Source organism: Hevea brasiliensis, chromosome 12, assembly GCF_030052815.1.
Source record: "Hevea brasiliensis isolate MT/VB/25A 57/8 chromosome 12, ASM3005281v1, whole genome shotgun sequence".
NCBI classification, from domain to species: Eukaryota; Viridiplantae; Streptophyta; class Magnoliopsida; order Malpighiales; family Euphorbiaceae; genus Hevea; species Hevea brasiliensis.
The window spans coordinates 29,424,859-29,449,457 of NC_079504.1; the positions used below are offsets into that span (position 1 = coordinate 29,424,859).

Here is a 24,599-nt window from a genome sequence, read left to right on the forward strand (position 1 = left end):
AAAGAGGCTTGAAATTGCCTTGGGTATAGCCAAGGGCCTTTCCTGTTTACATGAAGAGTGTTTAGAGTGGGTTCTAAAGTGTGATGTAAAGCCTCAAAATACACTCCTAGACTGTGATTACCAGCCAAAGGTGTCAGATTTTGGCCTCTCTTATCCACTAAAAAGAGAGACACCCAATGGAATTTCAAAGCTTTAAATGATAAGAGGAACTAGAGTTACATTTGCTCCAGGTGGGTTTTCAGTCTGCCCATCACTTCCAAAATAGATGTTTATAGCCGTGGAATGGTATTACTGGAGATAGTAACTAAAGTAACCCGACAGCCGACATATAGGACCGAAGACATAGGTGAAAGCACGGTTAAGGAAGCTACTGCAATGTACCTCAGGATGGAAAAGATTTTACCCCAAATTAGAAGGAAGTTATGACAAGAACCAGATGAAAATTCTTATTGAGGTGGCTTTAAAATGTGTCCATGAGGAGAAAGATGCAAGACCCACCATGAGAGTTGTTGAGATACTTCTGCAAGATGCAAGATTAAATCCACCATTTAATAAGGATAGATGTTGTGAATACAATTTTCATTTTTTTTTTCTTGCTTCGCTATGCCTTGTAGAAAATAATCCATCTCCACTATCATATACCTATTGCATCATATTGTATACATTACTTAAAAATTAGAATTTTTCTAAATTAATAACAAAAGAAACTGTGAATTAGCTTTTTTTTTTTTTATTTTACTTTTACTTTTAGAGCTATATGTATATACTTCAACAAATAACAAAATGCTTCAAAATACACAATTAAATCCTTGTTTTTTTAAAAGAAAATAATAATTACAAGATGCATACTTGACCATTGAGCTATTAGTCTAATGGCAAAGTTATACCTGGTCAACTGCACTGATTTGTGCCCCCCTCATCCTGAGCATATAGTAGATGGACACCACACATACTGACCACGCGCAAGGTACTAGAGTGCCCTACTTCTTTCTTTGAGTAGAAAGTAAATGTAGCTTCACTATAATAATACGATTTCTCTTGTTCTTTTTCCTCAATTGCTCTCAGATATAAGCTGAAATCATATCCCAGGAACACATGATTTGATCTAATAAAACAGGATCCAAGTTCATCCGGCATGTTAGCCAAACCTCGCAAAATGCAACTCACAACATGGTGATCGCCATGGTTGGTCATCAAATTGCATTCACATGGAACATAAATGCCACTATCTGCAGAGTCTCTACAGTCAATAACAGCACATACAGCAAAACCTAAGAACTTGGGATTAAGCCAATTTGTCGATAGCTTGATAGGGATATAAGAACCTTTTTTCCGATATCCAAACCACTTTGGAATTTCATTTCCAGGGAAACTAAAACAAATCGATGGTAGTGAACGAAGCCCCTGCATCAAATATATATATATATAAATTATTACCAAGAGCAATAACTGCTAAAAGCGTGTTTGGTTTAGCTGTTCAGAGTAGCTGTTAGCAGTTTATCCTTAACATTCCAGAAGTGTTCAGTGACTTGTTTAAATTAGTAGCAGTTAGCTGTTGGAAACTTAAGAGCAGCTAATTTTAAAAGCTCTAAGTTGAAGCTTTTAAAATGCTAAAACACTCTTAAGATACAACAATTCATTCAAGAATTGTCATCTTTACAAAAGTTTCTCAAACAAAAATTAAAATATGTGTGAGAGAGACCTGATCATAATCTTTTACAGCTGCAGCTGCTGTGTGCTGAATCCTCCACTGTGAATCAACTTCAATGATGCGTTGTGAATTCTGATTCAATCTTGGACAGTTAGTAAAGCAATACCTCTGATTATTTGGACATTTTGGGCTAAATAAAGTTGCTGAAGATGATATTGTTTCAAGTGAAATGCAACCACTGGCATTTAAGAGCCTAAGATATGGTGGAAGTTCTGGTAAGGATGTCAGTCCATTGCAACCACTAATGTCTAGCTTTTGTAGTTGAGAAAGTTTTCTGATACTGACAGGTATGCTTTCCAGCTTTAAGCAACCAGAAATCAAAAGGCTGTTTAGAGATTTCATTGCACAAATATTGCTTGGAAGGCTTCTAAGAAGTTTACAGTTACGTAGACTCCAAAAGTCAAGTTCAGAAAGATGCTCAATAGACGCAGGCAATTCTTCTATGGCTGTTCCATCCAGACTTAACTCTTCTACACTCCTTGAGATCTCCGGTAAGTTCTTCGATTTTGAGCATCCAGAGAGATTGAGTTTGTGAAGTGATTGCAGATAAATGCAGCTTGGAATACTACTTAGCTCTCTGCAATTTTCCAGATTCAGGACAGTAAGCTTCTTGAAACATTTAATGGATGATGGCACCTGAAGTAAACTTATGCAGCCTTCAAGATTGATACATTCAAGATTTAGGGCTCGTGATAGGTCTGGTAATCCGATAAGGTGCCGTGAGTGCCTGAGGTCAATTGTGTTCAACTTCTCAAGATTCTGCAACAAGTGGGCCAACAAAGAAATAAGCACATTCATGAATTTACAAGTTATAGATATTTATATGGCTAAATGCATTTGGAACACTTGTACTGTTCATGAAATACCTGGTTTCCCTCCCAAAGCAATTGAACATGGCTATAAGGCATTCTAAGTTCAACAAGGTTCTCAGCACGGAAATTCAATGGCAGAGACCTTAAGGGGCATGCATCCCACCAGAGATAGCTTAACTTATCTGACAAAAATTCAAGACTTTGTCGAAGGTACACTTGGCTATTCACCCAATAGTAAGGGCAAGAAATATAAAATTTGAGCAACCTCAAGTTGTGCATCCTTGCAAAGGCTTCAGGATCTAAGAATGTGTCTTCCATTTTATACATGTAAAGGAATATATACCTTCAGTTGTTTCAGTTCCCTAATAATCAACGCAATCAAATCATAAAAGAGTAGGACATAAAAGTATAGAACATCTTAAGGAGAATTAACTTGGGAATTCATTGCTTTTTACTCATAAAGAGGAAATTTAATGCATTTCAATCTTACCGTATTTCTCGTCAACACATGGAAAACATCTTCAGAAGTCCATAACCTGCTGCGCTTTCCAGGCTCTTTAATAGATTCTTGTCGAACAATTTCCCAACCCATTCGTTGTAGTAGATTATGCATCTCCAACTTATTGTTAGAAATTGTTACAAGAGACTTATCAATAAGAACACTTGTTACAATGTCGAAAGAAAAGCCGCAGCCATTTAGTATTCTTTCCACAAAATCCTTATCCTCCCCCTTGAAGAAACATGCAATATCAAGAAAAACGTCTCTCTTCGACATCCAATCCATCATAACTTATTCTTAATATATTTTGAATCTCCATGTTGGGATTTCTTTCTAGTTTATGCAATGCACTTTTCCATTCTCCCATACTCCTACGGTGTAGAAAAGAACCCAGAACTTTCAGAGCGAGTGGATTACCATTAGCATAACTTATTACTGTTTCTGATAGCTTTAGATGGTCTTGTCATGGTTGGTCTTGTTTAAATGCATTCAAACTAAAAAGCTGAAGTGCTTTATGGTAATTTAATCCTTCAACTTCATAGATTTCACTACTCTTAAGAACGTCCTTATCTCTAGTTGTTATAATGATTCTACTTCCTGGTCCAAACCATTCATGCTCTCCTGCTAAAAATTCTATTTGTCTGAAATTATTCACATCATCAAGAACAACAAGAACCTTTGTTCGATGAAGTCTCCTCTCAATAAAACTGGCTCTAATATCATATGCATCTAAGTTGAGATTTTCTTCTCCTAATAATTTAGAGAAAAGTTCCCTTCGTAGCCGATACAGTCCATACTTTTCTGATTCTTCCCTAACATTAGCCAGAAAGAAGCAACGATCAAATTGTGCAGAGATTTTATCAAACACAATCCCAGCAATGGTTGTTTTACCAATACCACCCATTCCCCAAATCCCTAAAACACGAATATCCATAGATCCAATGCTTAACAATGATTCGATTCTCTGAATGCGTGAACCAATTCCAACCAAACCCTTATAATTACGAGATGACATATGATTCAATTTCTTCAAAATATCCTCAACAATTTCCTCAATAAGTTTGGATTCAGGCCTACGAAAAATATAAAAGAAACAGTTCTGAGTTCATATAAAATTAAATAATCAACTTATATATGTGTATAATCAACATGATTTTCAAAAATTTGGAGCCATTTAATATTTCATAAACTCATCTTGAATTTATTAGTCTATTCATATAAAATAAACTTGTATAATTGAAAAATAACGAAGCCATATAAATAATCATTTCATAAATTCAACTCTTAGACTTAGTCATATATCCATCTAATCATGGCCACCAAATAGCTCCAAATCCTTATTTTATATAATACTATAAATCTAAATAAAGTTGTCAATGAATAAATGAAATCCTTATTCATCATAATCCCCTTAACTTAGAAATTTTTCTGAATCATCTAACAAACAGATGATTAAATCCATTAATTGTTCATTTGTGAAAATAAAATTTGAGTAAAAGACAAAAAGGAGAAGAAATTAAAGAGGAAATCACAGTTACCTTATGACTAGCGAATCCCAACCAGATAAGCTAGCAGCTTCATTCAACGCAGCTCTCCATTTTTGCGCCTTATCTATGCTCTGCTTGAAACCCTTCTCAAGTTTGACAAATGCATCCCCAAAACTCCCTTTTTGCTCTGCAACATCCATGGGATTAACACGGTAGAAAACGTAAAACCATTTGGTCAGCCAGCTTCCTGCATTCAAGAATCTTCACCAGTTCATCCAAACACCACGGGGAAGCTGCATAATTTTCTGAGAAAATGAAAACTGAAATCATTGATTCTTCAATGACTTTCAAGAGGGTTGATGAGATTTCCTCTCCTCTATCAAGTTCATTATCTATGAAGGTTTTAATCTGTTTCCGATGCAGAGCAGAATAGAGATGGCTGGTAAAATTATCACGGGTATCTTCGCCTCTGAAACTAAGGAAAACTTCATACTTGGGTCGAGCGCAAGAACCAGAGGAAGAAGCCATAGCGATTATGCGGGAGAAATCAACCTAATGTTGGTGGATATATATATATATATATATATATATATATATATATATATATATATATATATATATATATATATATTTCAAAAAAAAATTAAATGGGTGTTATTAGTAGCTTTCATAGATTTAAAAAAAAAATTCATACAGAAAAAATTAAATTTAATAATTACTAAAACTCTTTTGTAACTGGTAATTATTAAACATTCAAATATAAAATGAAATTTGTATTACATCATTAACATATCATAAGACTTCTCCTTTCTTTTTTTCTTCTTATTTTTTAATAATTTTTATAAATGATCTTAAATTTTATCTAATATTTTATTTTTATCTTTTAATTTTAATTTATCATTAAAAATTTTTAAATTTTTATTTTTATTTCATAAAAATTTCTCTAAATAGCTAATTTTTTAAACTAAGAAATTTCTTTAAACTAAAATGTGAAAGTTTTTAAATGTAATTTTAGCGGTTTTTAAAGGGTAAATATTTATTTTTTTTAAGTAAATTATTATAATGGTATTAATATTTTTATGACAAGTCTAGATAATAATTGAAGTATTGAAATTTTTGTTTAGTGTAAAAAAAATAAAAAAAATAATTTTATTTTTTAAAATTAAAAATCTACAAGTTAAAGAGATTTTTTATAAAATTAAATTAAAATTTAAAAATTTTTTAATAATAAATTAAAATTAAATAATAATAATAAAATAAAATTTGAGACAAAATTTTGGAAAGGTTTATAAAAATTACCCCTATTTTTTGTTGCTTCAAATTATGGCATACGCAAGAATTTTTCATTGGCATAATGCCTTCACTAGTTGACTGAAGAAGCCATGGGATTTGAGTTGGTGAAATCAAGTTAACAGCGGCATATATCATATGGGCGTCATATATTACGTAGTTCTCGTCGAGAAGATCAAGCTTCTGTTAATTTGTAGAAATTTTTATTTTTTTTTAATTTCATTTTTATTTTTCATTCAAAATACAAATTGTCTTTTTTTTTTTAATAAAAACTTGTTAAAATACTATTTCATTTTTTCAGAGTCTGACTTCCTCAATCACCGGTGCCGTCCTTTCGCTTTTTTTTTTCTTCACTATATTTAGTGTTTATATTTTAAAAAATATATAATTTAATTTTTATATTTTATGTTTATTAAGTTATTTAATTTTTTAAAAAAATTAATTAATTTCTTTATTTTAAGAATACTATTATTTAACTCTTTTATTTTAATTAAATTTATTAGTTTGTATTCATATTTTGAAAAACAAAATATTTTAAAAAAATACAATAATTAAAGTAATTTAAATATTGTAAATAATTAACAAAATTAAATTACATAAAATATTAATATAATTTTTAAAATATAAATACTAACTAATTAATTTTATCAAAATAAAAAAATTAAATAATAATTTGACTATATTAACTAATAAAAAAATTAACAGAAAAATTAAACAATTAAATAAAAACAAAATATATTCACTAAATAATTAATTTAAATAAAATATATGAACTAAATATTTTTTTGTTTTCCCCTCCTATGAGTTGCCATTAAAAATATGGCATAGCCACCAAATAACGAATCGAGTAGGAAGGAGAACATATTCATTTGAAGGCGAGCTCAATTCATGAAGCCTTGATAAATTTTTCCAAATGGGCAAACAAACCAGAATCACTTATGCATCAACATAACGATAATAGAGGCGCCACATGGTCACCGGCATCCACATAATTTATACTTCATTCCTGATCCTGGTAAGGGAAACTGGAATATGATAGTTTCAACATATGAAAAAAGCAAAACCTGTAGTTATAGGAAACCAGTGCATTTAGAATGAAAATTTACATCGGTTTGGTGAAACAAAAGGACCATAATAAATAGATGTACAAGTTCCGCAGTCAGCTCAAACAGACCATTTTCTCAAACTTAAACTGTTGGGACATTTTTGCAAAAAAGCTTTATGCACTTATAACCTCAATTCTGAGCTTCCTTGAGCATTTATTTCTGGGATTGATCAAAACTTCAATGCACCAATTTGGCTCATGAGGTTGTAAGTTGTAGTTAAGCAGTTGTACCCTTCAAACCTTGTGAATACCCCACCTATGAAAATGAAGTTAAAAGTTACAAATCGACATAAATTTTCATTAATAATAAACGCACATGCTCAAAATCATATCAACTGTAAAATGCATAATCTCATAAATAAATCTGCATCAAATTTTATATCAAGCAAACATAAAGAGAACAATGGAATATTAAGTCTGGAATACACATTAGTTAATGCCTCTTCTAAGTCGGCTTTTTAGAACATCTGAATTTCTAAATTACTAAAATAAAACATTGAAAAAAGCAAAATGTAACATGCAAACCTAGCTTCATATTTTCCCCCTTCGGCTCCAATAAGGCAACGACTGAGCTGGGAATAGCCTCCTCTCTCAAATCCCCATCTAGCCATTCCCAGTATAACCACAACCCAAATCCTAATAGTTAAGTCTCAAAGCCAAAAACTTCACCAGCTATGCTAGTTGGGACTCGTACAAATCAGGACTTAGCTGCCCCACCTTATGCACTTCAGCCAATGGAAAACAGGCCAAGATGAAAATATAGAGAGACACCTATTTCAGATGCATGTGAATATGTAATAAGGGACCAGACCAGCAAAAGAAGTACGCCCTTAGATTACCAATATAAACAGTTTGGGAAAAGGAAACTTCAGTTTAAGCATCTCTATAAGCTATCAGTAACAAATTAGATCAGACAATGATTTAACTGGCGAGTCTTCTACTCATGCATCAACCCATTAGATAATTCAAAATGGATGAAATATTGAGAGTCAATCTATTAAGACTTAAGAGTATAACTTGTTGCCTACCCAATGCATAACTCTTATCCAATAATGAGGAATGTCAAGCCTAAAAGAATTTAAACCTTTAGTTACTCATTATGCATAAATGAGCATATGCTTAGGATAGGAGGAGACCAATGGGTGCTTTTGCAGTATTCATTGCCAACTAAGGTGCTCTGCAGAAGAAAGAACAATCGGAATATGATCATTTTAATTGCTTTCCTAGAATAGGAAAATCTCTTAGTCATTACAAATTTTTGTGGATATACATGGTGACCATCAGATGCAAATTGAGAAACGAATTAAACAATTAGATAGCATGTTTAGGTCTTCATTAAACCCAAAAATAAATAAATAAAATAACCAGGAAAAGTATAAAATTAGAAAAAAAAAAAGATTGAGATTAATAAATAATTCAAAGGGATGCATTCAGATTTATTTGAAAATTCTTTACCCAACTTGTGCAATGTCAACCTAACTGCTCAAAGAAATCTCACCATTAAGTACACTTCTCATTTCTTGGTTTTATCAAGAACCTCAATATATCTCTTTGGAACCCCATACTGTTCAACCAGATGCCGTGCTACATCATCAATCACACCACCTTGAATGAGAACCTCATGCCCTTTCTTGCCTAAGAAGGTACAAAATTAAAAGAAAACCTCAGTCAACAAATATAGGTCGGTAGTCCACATTTGACAAATGAGAAGACTCAGAAAATCTACAATAATGGCAACAACATTTTCAACATTATCATCTTCATACTGCATCATTACATTGCTATACACACGGCAGGGCTATTTTAGGCATTAATCTTAGCAAATGGGTCACTTTTCATATCTATATTAATAGGTTAAAATAGGATATATGAAGCAAAATACCAAACCTTTTATTAAGATGAGATTTCAACATAAAACTATATCAAGTTCGCAGTCCCACAACCACCAAGGTCTGCCTAATATCAGACCCCCCAATTGCAGCCTCATTTGGCATTGTGGTTCAGGGGGCAAAAAACTGCTTTTTAGAGAGGGGGGGAAAATTTAGATGTTGAAAAAAGCAGTTTTGAAAATGTTGTTTTATTATTTCGGTGTTTTTATGATTAAAACATATCAAATTTAATTTTAAATCAGTTTTTAATATCCTCTAACTAATGAATTTAAGAAAGTGTTTTTCTCAATAACAGCCCCAACAACAATGCCAAACAACTCTGCCACCATGCCCCATCACTCCGTAGATATGCACTCCACCTGCACTGCAGCCACTACTATTACCACCACTTCTACCAATATGGTCATCACCACTGCTCTATTCCTAAAATTATACAAACTTAATGCTATGACTACCACTAATAGCATCGCTATGGAAGATGTAATACCACTGCTAACAACCAAAACAAGCTCCCAAACAAAAGCCCTACAAACTATAATTTATATAGAGAAAGGAAGAGAGTCATTCTTCTTACCAATTCAGATATGAAAAATGCCATATTTAAAGTAAAAGGTGCTAAATTTGACATCTAAAGAACAAGGGTTCTTGAAATATGCTGATGGTTTTTTATTGTTAATAAACAAAGTGAATTTAGAGAAAGAGGATACAAAAAGAAGGATATGACACCCTCCTGAAGAAAAATAAAAAGTCAAAACAAAAGCCCCTACTGACACAAAAAGGCTCCCCAATCCTGTTGCTAATACGCTAAAGAAATTCCACTTGAAAAACAATTAGCAGAACACCAGAATTAAGCCAAGAATAATACTTTATCCTCTAATAATTATATGAGTGGAAGAAATGTCCCTCCATGGGCATGGCCTAAGGGCAATAATTACAAGTCAAGTACTAGACATACCAATTCCAAGCAGCGCATGGTGGATCTGATACCAGTGACAGAGATGTCCACATAAATAACACAGCATATAAACATGCTTGTGAGAGTGCATCATTTATTTCAAAAAAAAAAAAAAAACTAAATTCAGTGATTTATAATGATTTGAAAATAAACAAAGATGAAAATACAAAAGCACCACACATTTGAGCATTTCATAAGCACATTTATATATAACTTAGTTTAGTTCTCATGTCCCAAAAAGGATTATACATGCCTTTGACTCATATTTTTTAACTTCACCACATTGAAACCAAGAGGAACAGATCATGCAGCAGCAGCTTAAATATTTGTTAGGGACAACCACCTTAAACAAATCAAGTGTAAAGACCAATGCATCACAACATACCTGGTAGCTCTTGCACTGACGTACTGCAAGCAAATTTTTTCTGCAGCTCTGACGCCAATGCTTCAGCATCCATCAAGAATGTTTCTACACCTGAGACTTTTGTTACCTTCTTGTTACCTTGACGCCTTTCTGTTACAATTTGAATTGTCTTTAATGAACCTTTACGAACAACAGACTCACTTCCCCTGGTCACAACATAATGGGCTTGCATCCGGCTTACAAATGTCAATCCTAGATCTTTCTTATGAATCTCTGTAGGGTATGTTGATCCTTTCTTAATTGTTCCCTTGAACAAAGCATCACATAGTGTTGGATCTAAAACTACGAAGGCCTTATTTGTTGGCTTGACTAGATTTTCTTTCTCAATATACTTGAATACTATATCAGAAGCTTCTGAAGCACTGTAAAGTTTCCCTGTATCAGCACCAACAGAAGCAAAAATGGGATTGACATGCACACTTGGTTTGTAGATGTCCACCACTTCAAGCATTTTTTTTAGCCGACTTTCACTGGTAGTAGCTTGGTCAGCAGCCTGATCAATTTTTTGTTCCTGCCTCTTCTCTGGCTTGAAGGATAAGAAATCTGGGTGACTGCGGTTAACGGAAACTAATACAGTCTCCTTTTTATATTTGTCTTCCTTTACTGAAATCTGTCCATATTAAACAGTCATCGTAATCTAACAGCCAAAAATACATCAATTTTGTACAAATGCAAATATGCAATCAACAAAATAACTTGATCACAAAAGAATCCGCAACAAGAAAGTAAAAACTTTCCTTGCCTATAGATCTGCCTTGGCTACCTATTTGCCTTCTCAAATTCTATAGATGTCAATTACCTTAAATTGTGAAAGAAAAAAAAAGGGTAAAAAAAAAAAATAACAGAAAGGGGGAAAAAGAGCAACAAAAGAGAAGAACAAAAAGAACACCATCACCGACAAGAACAAAGTGTAGCCCTCTAAAGGTTTAACTTGCTTTGACATAATGAACATGACAAAAAACAGCTCAGTTCCCTTGCTTTAGTAACTAAAAGCCCCACCACATTATACATCATGTCTAACACACCTTCCATTTTTCTCCCTTCTTTCTTTTTTTTTTTTTTTTTTGGTATGTGGTTTCAATTCATTTTTTTCCTAGCTAGTAGTATTCACATCATCACTTTTTGCATTACCATCTTTTGGCAAGTTCACCATCACTTCGAAGTTCAAACCTAAAATATAATATGCTCAACAATCCTGTACTCTATTTTTTTATCACCAAATTTGATGCGTCCCACATCAATTCTGCAGAGAGGTCTTGGATGTTACATATATATAGATTTGCAAACCTCCCCTTGTGAGCTAGCTTTTGAGATCGAGTTAGGCAGGTTCATATCATTTGGTATTAGAGTCTCACTCTGTATGGGTCGGTGGGACATGTACAAAGGTTTCTTGACATTCTTCGGGAGATGACGAGGTAAACGAGTCATGACCCCGGTTGCTTCACGAGGACGTTCAATCTAAAGGGGTCGGGAATGATGCTTCCCACATCGGTTCTGCAAGGAGGTCTTGGGTGTTATATATATGGGTTTGCAAACCTCCTCTTGTGAGCTAACTTTTGAGGTGGAGTTAGGCAGGTTCATATCATTTGGTATCAAAACCTCACTCTGTATGGGTCGGTAGGCCATGTACAAAGGTTTCATGACGTTCTTCGGGAGAGCTCGGGGTGAACGAGTCATTACCCCGATTGCTTCACGAAGACGTTCAGTCTTAAGGGGTCGGGAATGCTATGATACCAAATTATATGAACATGCCTAACTCCTCAAAAGCTAGCTCATAAGAGGAGGTTTGCAAACTCATATATATAACACCCAAGACTTCCCTGCAGAACCGATGCGGGACGCATCACCAACTCTTAAGAATTCAATATTAAATCAAAAGCTGTGTAATTCTTCTTTACTTTCAACATCTACCATAAATCTAAACTTGCCTTTTGCCTCAATTGAAAGGATTCTGCCTTTTATGTTCACTCAAGGAATACTTTAAAGATTGTGCCTGTAATGAGGCCAGTGGCCTTGGATAGTGTAAGTTTGTGGACTTTTATTTTGTTGGGAGGATTTCATGATAGCAGAATAGAAAGGCCATTTAGTGTCCATCTAGATGTTCTGTCTTTTGTCCAGGTTCACATGAATCACATCTGTCCCATTGATAAACAAAGTCCTATATTTTTCTCTCCAGTTTTAGCATATAGCAATTTTGACATGAACCTGTCTAACTCCACCTCAAAAACTAGCTCACAAGGGGAGGTTTGCAATACTATGTATATATAACACCCAAGACCTCCATGCAGAACCGATGTGGGACGCATCAGTTGGGAACTCTCTTTTCTCAATTAAAATAGAAGGGAGAAAAAAAAAAGGAAAGAAAATTAGGAACCCTCTACTAATGCATAGCATGCATTCATAAAAGTCATTGTCTTTTCTAGACTTGTAGATGCATTGGACTGTGAATTGCAGATGCGCTATTTCCCATTTCCCCTAATGCTCTACTTAGGAGTAGATTTATGTAGTTTATATTAGAAAGCTCACAGAACATGCTCCTCTGTTTCCAGCAATTTCTAGAAGTTCTAAATTTATGTTCTAAAGAAAGTCAATGAAACCATTTCCACCACTTGTTTCATTTGTCATCCTATTGAACACATTTTCATATGCACCTTTTAGATTTCCTCTATCTTGGAAGAAGGAAAACCCTTCCATTCAGATTTCTCAAACCAAGACACGCATGGAAGGTAGGAACCTTTTTTTCTGGGTACATGAATTATGCAGGCTCTTCCCTTTAAGGCCTGATTATTTACAAATACGCCCAAAAAAAAAAAAAAAAAACAAATCTTCAAAGGGAAGACTGTTTTAGCCCATTCAAAATAAAAGAGCAAAAAATTTTTCAACATATTTTAATATTTACCAAAAACACTTGAGAACCTTAAGTTATCAGCAATTACTTATTATTACTTTCAAAAGCTTACAAATGATCCTGTTTAATTCGGAGACTGCTGGGCAAATAATGTATTAATTAAATTTTAATCTGCGATTATATAAGTGGTTTAAGTTACTTTACACATTAAAATGACTAGCCAAGTCAATGTTGCAACTCATCCACTTATATTCACCCTTAAATTTTTTTCCCCCCAATGTCGGATATGTAATCCCAACAGATACCTTACCCAAATGGTAAGAGTAACAACCTTGTGGGTTAAGGGTTTGATCAAAATGATAAAATTAATATATGTTTGCATGCAAATTAATTATGCACACACACACACACATACACACACTCTTCAATCAAAAAGTGACAACATATTGACAAAAATTTTCTACAGGAAAAAAAAAATACCATAACTTAAATATTAGCCCATCAAGAAGCAATTTCTGCATCTGTTATTTAACTGTGGAATTCTGCCCACAAGTTCTTCAAGTTCTCGACTTTTAAATAATTAAGAAGTTATTTCTAAAATTTTAGCATCTTGTAGGGAGGCAGAGAGAAACAGTGCATGGAGACTCACCAATGCTGCAGATGATTTAGATTGTAACCACTTTGACAATTTCTTGTGGGATGACTTCTTGATATCTAGCATGATACCAGATGGCCTACAAGGTAAAACATGATTGGACCTGCACCAATCACATACAAGCAGCAATATTTATTTTTGGAAAAATCAGAGCAAATGATGACAAATAACGGTCCATCAGAAAGGTAGGCAACTTAAGTTCGAAACCTCAAATATAAGTAATGTACAATGGAATCTTCAGCTAGTACAATATCAAATCCAGTTGATGCATAAGTTCATGTTAATAAATGCTCATGTGCATATGCATGAATGTGAAACTGAGCTGAAAATATCTTCATTGACATCCAGGTTTCAGAAATATTTGTTTTTAATTGTATTTTCATGAGATACTGCATTGGTCAATGACATTGGTCAATGACACTTGTATAAACCTAACACCTCTACTTGCATGCCTCATCTTACTTGTGGATAGGATCTTCAACATTCAACTACTTCTAAGTTATAGTAGACAAATGGCAAGAATATAGCCAGGGAAAGTAAGATACTAAGATGTAAATGTGAAAAAGTAAACCAGACCTTTTGTACAAGTAAGAAGAAAAAGAATTAAGAATTTTCATAAGTAAAAAAGACTTAACAATTTTATTTATTGAAAAAAAAAAAAGTAGTCACTAAAACAGCTACTATTCCTTACAAATATTAAATGCGAGTAAAAATGATTTAAGGAAGAAGAATAGAATTCAGTATAGAAACTTGTGGGAAGTCTTCATGTACTCCATGAACTTTCAATTTGAGGCTCTTTAAATTTTTAAAGTGTTTAGGAGACAAAGCTCTATGAAAGAATTGAAAAGTTATCCCTGGTAAGGCTCTAACTACTCGGTACAAGCTATTGGTTTTAGATTGAAGATAAAGGGCGGCGTGAAAAAAGAAGAGAGATTTATGCAATCTGTAACTCAATGATGAAACCTAAAAGGCATGAAGCCATGAACCAAATAGCTTTTAAGGAGTAGCTACTGGATGTTGATACAATATGGAAGGAGATGGAGATCTACAATAATAAAGCAACAGAGAATATATTAGGCATATCAAATTAAGACAAGATTGATTTCATTGGCCGAGTTCACCATATAGAAATGTAGATGATCAGTACACTGACCAAATAATGTATTTGTTGGGAAGTGTTTTAGGGTTGGGGGGGGGGGGGGGGGGGATAGGATAGGGATCTGTGGGGGAAGGTGTGCGGTATGGGGAGGTGTTGTGGTTGTGTTGATGTGCAAACATCTTACCATAAAGTGCTACCAGGCATTGGAAGATCTTTGTCCTTAACAGTTGTATGCAGGGCTTGCAACAGGCATTTATCCAAATAAGCATCCACGTCTGCAGTTGACAATGTGTACTGCTCCTCAGTAGTTGATTCATCAGCTGCAACATTATCTGTTACATTCAAATTACTTGCATCTGCAGTGACTTGTTCTACAATATCATTTTTACAATCAAGTTCCGCAATTAAAGAGGGATGAGGTTCGGATATAACATCATTCATATCAGCAGATTCCAAAATTTCTTTGCTCTCAACCTCATTCTGCTGCTCATATGAAGCGTCTCTAGTAGCTTGACACTCATCAGAACTATGAACTGATAATGTGGAAGCAGGATCCTCGAAGACAGCATCTTCCAAGAAACCTGCATTTGGCACATAATGGCCCTCAACTGACTCCCTGCAGATAATTCTGAGAGCATATCAAAGATGGAACTGATTAGTAATCAATCACCCAAAGAGTGTCCAGCTACACTTACCAAAGTAAGTCCCGGTAATAATGAGTTATCCTTAAGGCCTTTCCACGAAATCCAGCTTTTACGGCGTCAGTGCTGCTCATAGTAGTAGATCCAACCTGCGTAAAGCAAACATTTCCGACATGATTACTAACATAAATCAACTATCAGTTCGGATGTTAGAAGAAAGGAATACATAAGCAACTATCCACACACACACACAGAGGAAGGAAAAGGGAGGGGGCGAGGAATTCAAAGAAGCTTACTGCAATTGGTGCTGGATTGCCAGGTACTTTTACTGCCCATGGTTCCCCAGATGAAAAAGAAGGTAGGCCTTCAGCAGGTATATTTATACCAGGGAACATCAAATCTGCCCCTCCAATGACAAACCTAGAGACCTCACCGCCTTTAAGCATAAAAGAAGGCAACAATTCAGGGACCTTCCAGAGAGCAAAAACTGCATGATGAGATGGAAGAAAAAAAAATTAATAACCTTCCAGGACACAAAAATTTTGGATTCAGAAGAAGGCACTCTTAGTCATCAAACTTGCAGTTAATATTAATCAAGCCCTTAAATTTATAAAATGAGCAATCAACCTTCTTGAATTTGACATTGTCAAACATTTAACTTAAATTGACCACATTGCAATTTTTTGCTAATTGGAAAGCCAACAACCAAATTTTCTTATCTGAAGTTGTTTGTAAAAAAATGTTTTTTAATTCATATTTCTACTATTTTGGTTGAAGAAAAATCAAAGAATAATGACTAGTTTTCAAGTGAATTTGATTTTAAATAATAATAATAATAATAATTCTTTACTACCATTCAAAGTTAGTAGATACAAGTGATTTTATCAATCTATTATAGAAGAATTAATAGCCCATAAATAAAATTTTAGGATTTAACTACACTTTTTTTAGTGTAGGAACTCAATTGAACTTTAGCTACTAATTCAGGACTAATAGTGCCCTTATTCTATTGTCTTTAACATAAATTCCATTCTAAATAATTGAATTATTCATAATCAGAAAGTGCAAATTAAAGGTTCACTATTGAAGCAACTATGTTATTCATTTCAACATGTGAGACCTCAGTTGGCTTATGTATACACAAAGTTGAAGATTCCTAATGATTCCTTTGTTTTGTCATATCCAGCAACAGTTGCAGTCTTTGATTGGTGAAACTTGATTGATATCATTGCCTTTCATTTTGGGTCGAGCCCTCCCAGCTAACATCCCACCATCTAATTCCAACAATTTTTTTCATTGTTGATGTCATTCACAGCACACTTATTGTTTTCCAAAATTAACTAACTATTTTATAGTAATATTGACTAAACTCACACAAATCACATTCCCTTCCCCATGGCTGAATTAAAACATAACAAAAGAAGCTTACTTCAATAAACTAATACGAGGTCAACTCCAAAATTAACCAACTATTTTATACTAATATTGACTAAACTCACACAAATCACATTCCCTTCCCCATGGCTGAATTAAAACATAACAAAAAAAGCTTACTCCAATAAACTAATGCTAGCTCAACACAAAAAGTGTACATGGTGAAATACAATTCAAAAATTATCAATCTACATAGAAGCAAGAAAAGAATTCAACTAGCAAGGTTCTGCCAATAATGTCAATCTAATTAAGATCAAATTGTGATAGAGAGAGAAGGACAATTTGATATACGTTAGCTAAAAATCTACTAAGTTTCATGATAGAAAATCCACAATTACCTTTCAAAAGAAGTCATTCCTCTTTGCTTGCGTTCCTTTTTTAATTCTCTTTCATTCAAAACGAAATCCACAAAAAAAAAGAGCATATTTCCTCATATTCTACATCAAATGTTAACTCTATACTTTGAGTGTTCCTTCATATCCAAATTGTCTAATCTAGGCACAAGCAACCAAGAACTTCCAAATCAAATAGCCTAATTGGTCAAGAGACCAAGTAACATCTCATCACAACAATGCATAGGCATTCATAGGCATTATAGCACAACATTAGACATGCTACAAAAGAAGCATCAATTGGAAAGGGGCAGGACTTTCCTCTTCCATTTACCAAAAAAAATTCAAAAAAAAAAAATAATAAAATATCTTAAGTTAACCATAGATTTCCAATTACTTGCACTCCATTTCCAACATTTTTCATGAAACAAATGGGGCTTCAACATTGTTTCCTAGTATTTCTAAGCAAACACATGGGAACAACAAAAGAGCAGCAATCATAGAATTCAGTCCATACTTTTACTAATGACATAATGCAGATAGATGAAACTTGATATGAGGTTAAAAGCAAAAGTCTGTGCAAGCGAATACAACTCTAGTGTCTAGAAGTTTTGAATTAAGCAAAACTAAGTGGGAATTGTGCAATGTAAGGAAAAGTAAACAGTTGTTATTTATGACAACAAACATCAGACAGTAAAAGAACACATACATAAAATCAAAACTTAAACCTATTGAGAATAAGTATTGAATTAAGTTCAGGGAATGGAGTATTGAGCAAGGCAAGCGCTGAGCTAGAATTATGAAAATCCAACTACCAAATACTAAGCAAGTGGTATGAGAATAACTATTAGTGCATTTCAATGAACTACTTTTTTATATAAATTCAATTAAAGAAGTAAAACGCATTAAAAAATTCTCAACTACCTGTGGGAAAAATTTCATTGCCTCGCCCATCTACATCGAAAAACATAGGAAAGCCACCTTCAACACCAAATACATGGACACGATTTTGAAACTTTGAAACAGTTATCTCAGCCTAAAACACAAATATCGTATAAAAAAGCATCAGTTTATAAAATAACAGACACGAAAATACATCGAAAAACATAGGAAAGCCACCTTCAACACCAAATACATGGACACGATTTTGAAACTTTGAAACAGTTATCTCAGCCTAAAACACAAATATCGTATAAAAAAGCATCAGTGTATAAAATAACAGACACGAAAATAACTTATAGTAAAAATTAGCAACTGAAATCTTCTATTATCAAACTAGGAGCTAGACCCCTTTTCTATACAACCTTGAACAACTTGCCGGACAAACAAAAACCTTCAAGCACTCTCACTTAGAAGGTAAATACATTAAACAAAAATTAAAAGGAAAGCCTGCTTCACATAAGAACACAGAGAATGCATAAATTGATAACCTTTTCAGGAACATCGAATATTCAAATCAAATTAAGCAATAAAAATTCTTCAAAACTGACAAAACCACGTATAACAAGTAACAATAATAACAACAATAAATGGGTTTCAAATATGAATGAAAATAAAAAACCAAACAATAAAATTAAGAATAAATGAATCCATTACCATTGCTCCACATCCAAAATAACAAAAAAAAAATATTTACTTTGGGAGGGAGTAAATTATCCATATCGGCGTCAGAAGCGCGAGGAAATCTATCTTTAACGGTTCGTTTAAGCTTCTTTCTGTCAGCTCCGGATAGTCTCTGATGCGATTTTGCCTCTACTGCCTTCTTAAACATCTTTTCCCTTCCTTTTTCTTACGAAACAAATCAAAATTCTTCTGTGTTTCCTCGAATCAAATAAGAAAGAAGAAGATGTGCTTTATGAGAGTGAAATGAGTGAGCTAAGGAAGTACTCGTTTGGCTTCTCGCAAAGGAAGGTTCACGAAAGAGAAAAGTATGGTTCGAGAGAAAAGGATTGGTGTTGTATTTATGTTGAGAGATAGGACTTCACAAAGGCATCACACAAGCAAACGCAATGCCCTATGTGCGTAATAGGGGACTGTAATTGTTATTATATTCCAATGAATTTATTAATTAATAACAATTAATAATTAAATTTTAAAATTATTTATTTATTAATCTCTGATGAAATCTAATTAATTAATATATATATATATATATATATATCTAAAAAATAATTTTTATATAAAAAATATTTTTTATTATTTTATTATAATATTAAACTAATAATATATATTGATGCTGTATAAATATTTTTATATTTTAATAAAATTATTAAAATTTAAAAAATAATAAAGAGCAAATTATTTGTTTTTAAAATATGTTAATTTTCACTTAAAAATATTTTTTATTAATTTATTTTTTAAAATATTTTAAATATTAAAAAATATAAAAAATATGTTTTAAAAAAAATTTTGGTGAAATAAATGAAACCTAAGACTTACAAAAAATACTTACAAAATTGTGTTATCTAACTTAATAATAGTGATTTAAAAAATCACCATGTTGTATATTTTTATAATTTTTTATATAAAAATTTAACTTTAATTGAAAAAATAAAAAAATTAACTTATTATATTAAATATAATTTTTTATTAAAAAAAATTATGAATTAGAAAATAAAATCATCACTTTATATATGTATATATAGTCACCCTAAGTAAATATATAGAAATAATAGAAGGAAAAATAAATAAAAAAAAATAAAAATAAAAACTCTGTGAGTGACCATACCAAGTGCAGAGTCTCGCAAAGATGAAAAATAAATAAAAATAAAATAAAAATTCCGTGGGCTATGATGATAAGTTTCGCAAGATAAGATCCATTTTAATATAATTTGATAAGAATTACATGAAAATTATAATATCATTTCACATGAATAACAGGAAAATAGGCCATTTAAATAAAATTTACCCTTAAAATTTGACTTTAAAAAATTAAAATTTTATTAAACTTTTACTAAAATTATACCTTAATAATATGAGATTGGTAACATGAAATGATAAAAATAATTAAAATAAATTTATTTAAAATAATATTAATATACATAAATAAAGGTTCCTTATGATAATATTAATATCAACACATATCTGTCGTTAATTGCATGCAAAAAGTTCAACAAATCTATCTATATATAAAAAGGGATAATGTTTTTGTTTAATATTATAATATAGCATTCTATAAAAATATCAAAATAATAATAAATTCATTAATAATTAATAGAAAATTACATAATTATTTTTGAATTGATTTCTTTTTTTAATCAATAAATTTTCACAAAAAATTTCCCACTTAATTCTTAATTTTTTAATTAATAAATTAATTTTCACCCATATTAATAAGAAGTTGCTTAATTAATTTATAGCCTAATCAATAAAAGGTTTTTTTTAATTATTTTTATACCCAAATGTGATTATGTAAAAAAAGATTTTATATATTTTTTAATCACTTTTCCTTACATATATTAATAGAAAGTTTGATTTTCTATATGCATAAAGATTTTTTTTTTATTTTATAACTATATGTTATATTTAACTTGAAATTAATTTAAAACTTGACCATTCATTCTTAAAAGAATTAAAAATAATCATAATTTTATTATCGTATTACATTTCACATAATCATTATTAATATCATTCCCCTTTATTCTTTATAAATTTAGAACATATTATTCATCCAAATTTAAAAGAGCTCATTTAACTCACGAAACAACGTTTGTGGGGCTAGAGGCTGCGCTTATGGGTTCTGAAAGCAAAGAACAAGTTTTGGAAATTGAGGAGGGCAAGAAACGATAGCATATTAGTCAATCTCGCGAGCCACAAGAGAGAGTGGAGGTGAATGGAGAATCCACTTCTTCTCAAAATTTTTCTCCAAAACATTTACCAACAATGAGACCTAAACACCAAACCTATCATGAACAATAATTTTCTTAAGTTGGAACTGCCAAGGGCTTGGCAACTCTCAGGCAGTCTTAGCTTTTAAAGAGCTAGTTCAAGTTAATAAGCCACATATTGTTTTTTTAATTAAGACGTTAGTTCATTCAAACAAAATTGAGGAGGTTCAAGTTAAGTTGGGTTTTGATAATTGTTTTTCAGTGGACAAACTGGGTAGAAGTGGTAGTCTTACAGTGCTTTGGTAAAAAGACTATTCGGTTATTATTACAAGCTTTTTATTACAAGCTTTTCTCAAAATTTTATTAGCATGCATATTATCAACCCCATTGGTGTTTCTTGGCCATTAACAAGTATCTATGACTTTCTAGAACAGGCTCGCAGGAGACACTCTTGGGCATTACTCGAGCACCTCTTAGGTATGTCTAATCTTCCTTGGGCTTGTATTGGGGATTTTAATGATTTAATGTGTTTAGAAGATAAGTTTGAGGGTTCTGATCATCCTGTTACTCTTATGGAAGGGTTTAGAAATTCGATTAAGAAGCGTAGTCTTGTTGATTTATCTTTGCATGGATTTTAGGATACCTGGGAAAGGGGTAGGGGTACAAATAGATTTCTCTAGGAAATGTTGGATAGCTAGTTGGTTTCTCATGAGTGGGTAATTTTTTTTTCTTGAGAATAAGTTGTCTAATTTAGTTGCCTCTGTGTCAGATCACTCGCCTCTTAAGTTGGGGTAAGGAGGTAAGTCTAGTTTTGGTAGTGTTGAAAGGTTTAGATTTGAGAATGCTTGGCTAGTGCATCCTGATATTGGGTTGGTTGTGGAGCGTAGCTAGCAGGAGTCAAATGGTGAATCTATTATTAAGCATATTAACCTATGTGGGTTAGCTCTGAAAAATTGGGGTAGGGTCTGGTTTGAAATTTTAAAAATAGAATTAATTTGTTAAATGACCTATTACTAGTGGATCGGAGGGATATTGATGTTTCTTCTATCGCTAAGGTTTTAGAGTTGAAAATTGAGTTGAATAATTTGTTATTGGAAGAAGAGTTATTTTGGAAACAGCGGGCTAAAACATTTTGGCTACAACATGGTGATTCTAATACTCATCTTTTCCATACTCAAACTTAATTTAGAAAGAGAGCTAATAGAGTGGAGGTGCTTCAAGATGGGGCAGGCAGTTGGGTTTCTAGACCGACAGGGTTGAGTAACTTGGTTGTTAATTATTTTCTAATATATTTGTTAGGTCTGATGGTGACTATGGTCCTATTTTAAATTGTATTGATCAAAAAGTCTCTAAAGAGGATATGTGTGATTGTTAGCCCCTTCTCATCCAGATGAGTTTTGTAGGGCAGTGTTTCAGATGCATCCGATAAGTCTACAGGGCCTGATGGTATAAACTTAGCATTCTTTCAAAAGTTTTGGCATCTTATTGGTGTGATGTGACTAATAGTTGTATCAATTGGTTGAATAGAGGTGAGTTCCTTATGCATTTAAATGATAATATCATTGTCCTAATTCCTAAATGGGAGTCCCCAACCACCCTTAAGGATTTGAGACCAATTTCTTTATGTAACATTTTGAATAAAATTATCGCTAAGGTGTTGGCCAATAGATTGAAAGTTCTTCTTCCTGCTCTTATCTCTCCTGCTCAGTTTGCTTTTTGTGCCTGGGAGATCAATAACATATAATTTTATAGTTGTTTTTGATATTGTGCATCATATTAAAAGGAAGATGAGGGGTCAAAAGGGTGAGGTGGCACTAAAGATTGATATTAGTAAAACTTATGCTAGAGTTGATTGGAACTATCTTGGTTATGTGTTATTGAAGTTGGGTTTTGATGTTAAGTGGTTAAGGTTAATTATGCTGGGTGTGACTTATGTGAAGTATTCGGTCGTGTTGAATGGTAATGATATTGGTCCTATCTTTCTAAGAAAGGGTTGTATAACACCCCCTTACTCGATCTACAGTGTAGCCGAGCAAAAGAATGCCACATTCTGTGTCAAAGCACCTAATCTTATCTTATTCAATGGATGATCAATTTAATTCCATCATAACTTAATCAAAAAAATTTTAAATGGAAACTGCGAGAGTTTCCTCGTATTTTTAATGTTCTATCTGTTAAAGAATTGTCCTATTAAAATAATCCATATTGAAAAGTCTCAAATGTATAACAATTTCAACATCACAATTTATATTTCCTTTTCTAATCACATCCATTTCTATGCATAAATTTTCCTTCATTGCATTCATTAACAAAATGTGCACATTTATCATACATTTCAAAATTTAATTACAAACTTTGTATTTAATTATAATATACATGATCATGCACTACTGTAGGCTAATGATCTCTACCAGAAATATGCAAAGGTGATAATAACCACTACTGCAGATCAGTCCAAAATCTCTGTCCCAAGTCTATTGGGTCCTATCGCCTGGACTTACGCAAGGAGAAACTATCGTGCCAAGCATTTCTACTTAGTGGTGCACTACATAATAAAAGCACAATGTACAAACAAACTAATCTTTATGCTTGTATGAAATAAGGAAAATGCACATTTAAATATTCATAAACTATTTAAAAGAATATAGAATTTATAACATTAAAATTTTGTAGTCATTTCATTTGTTTAACTATGTAACTATTTGGATATCTTTCATAATAATTTTCTCTCATTTTCTCATATTTCCATATTTTCACGATCTTTGGAACTATTTATTTTCATAGGATCTTTCCCTTTCTTTATTTCGATATTCAACTTTCTTAATTTATTTCGGTGTCCAAAGTAACTTTTAACAGAATTGTTTGGACTGGATACGCTGGTTTTACTGGAGCTGGACACTTGGTGCCTCAGGCCATCATACTGTCGAACACATTGGTGCCTATCAGGTATGTAATATAATTGGGCATAAAAGCTATGGGAATAATCATATCGGACACTCGGTGCCTGCCAATGATTATTCAAAGCAATTATGAATAAGGGATAACCATATCGGACACTCAGTGCCTGCCAATAGTATTTGGGCATAGAAGCCGTGGGCAGTACTGTTAATCTCATCCCTTCTTGGCATGCCAATTTATCAAACCCTTACACTATTGTCTAGGCATACTCGGGCTAATTTATTATCATTAGCAATTCAATGTTCTCATTATTTCATCATTTCATTATCATATTTTCATCATGGGAACATAGGTCCCAAACACAATTTCACATGCCATTCATGTTTAACATGCCATTGGCATTCATCACAATTCACATTTTAAATAATTATGCTTATATTTCATAATTTTCAAGTTTGGTACCTCAACTTCTTTAATAAATTTGGCTAGGGTACAGCATGAATTAGGCCATACCTTCTTCATGAGAATTGAATATTTATGTCTTACATTTATTTTGGCTTTAAAATTGTTCAATTTGCATTTGTGTAGCTTGAGTTATGGCTATTTTGCCAAAACTATTCAGGCGACTAATTTCCAATTTTCAGGTCACTTCTAGAATCCAGGTAGATTTCTGGACTTACTTTGTCAAGCAAA

The 24,599-nt window shown here is 32.6% G+C and overlaps 1 protein-coding gene and 1 pseudogene across 3 annotated transcripts; both read right to left on the reverse strand.

The window, feature by feature from the left end:
* Positions 1-708: 708 nt before the first annotated feature.
* LOC110646576 (disease resistance protein RPV1-like) lies at positions 709-5,057 on the reverse strand (annotated as a pseudogene).
* Positions 5,058-6,869: 1,812 nt separating this feature from the next.
* On the reverse strand, positions 6,870-19,196 carry LOC110646578 (uncharacterized). 3 transcript variants are annotated; one of them, XR_002493175.2, is made up of 10 exons: positions 18,818-19,184; positions 18,106-18,217; positions 15,712-15,902; positions 15,470-15,564; positions 14,959-15,390; positions 13,670-13,778; positions 10,134-10,782; positions 8,403-8,539; positions 7,989-8,081; positions 6,870-7,160 (listed from the first exon to the last, which is right to left on the reverse strand). XR_002493175.2 is itself a non-coding variant. In XM_021800056.2 (9 exons), the coding sequence occupies exons 1-8, from the start codon at positions 18,950-18,952 to the stop codon at positions 8,418-8,420; spliced, it is 1,845 nt and encodes a 614-aa protein (XP_021655748.2). In that variant the 5' UTR covers positions 18,953-19,196; the 3' UTR covers positions 6,870-7,160; positions 8,403-8,417. The 3 variants fall into 3 exon arrangements, 2 of the variants coding, with proteins under 2 accessions (XP_021655748.2, XP_021655751.2); XM_021800056.2 differs by lacking the exon at positions 7,989-8,081 and having other exon boundaries at positions 18,818-19,196; XM_021800059.2 differs by lacking the exons at positions 7,989-8,081; positions 18,106-18,217 and having other exon boundaries at positions 18,818-18,951.
* Between the last annotated feature and the right edge of the window lie 5,403 nt (positions 19,197-24,599).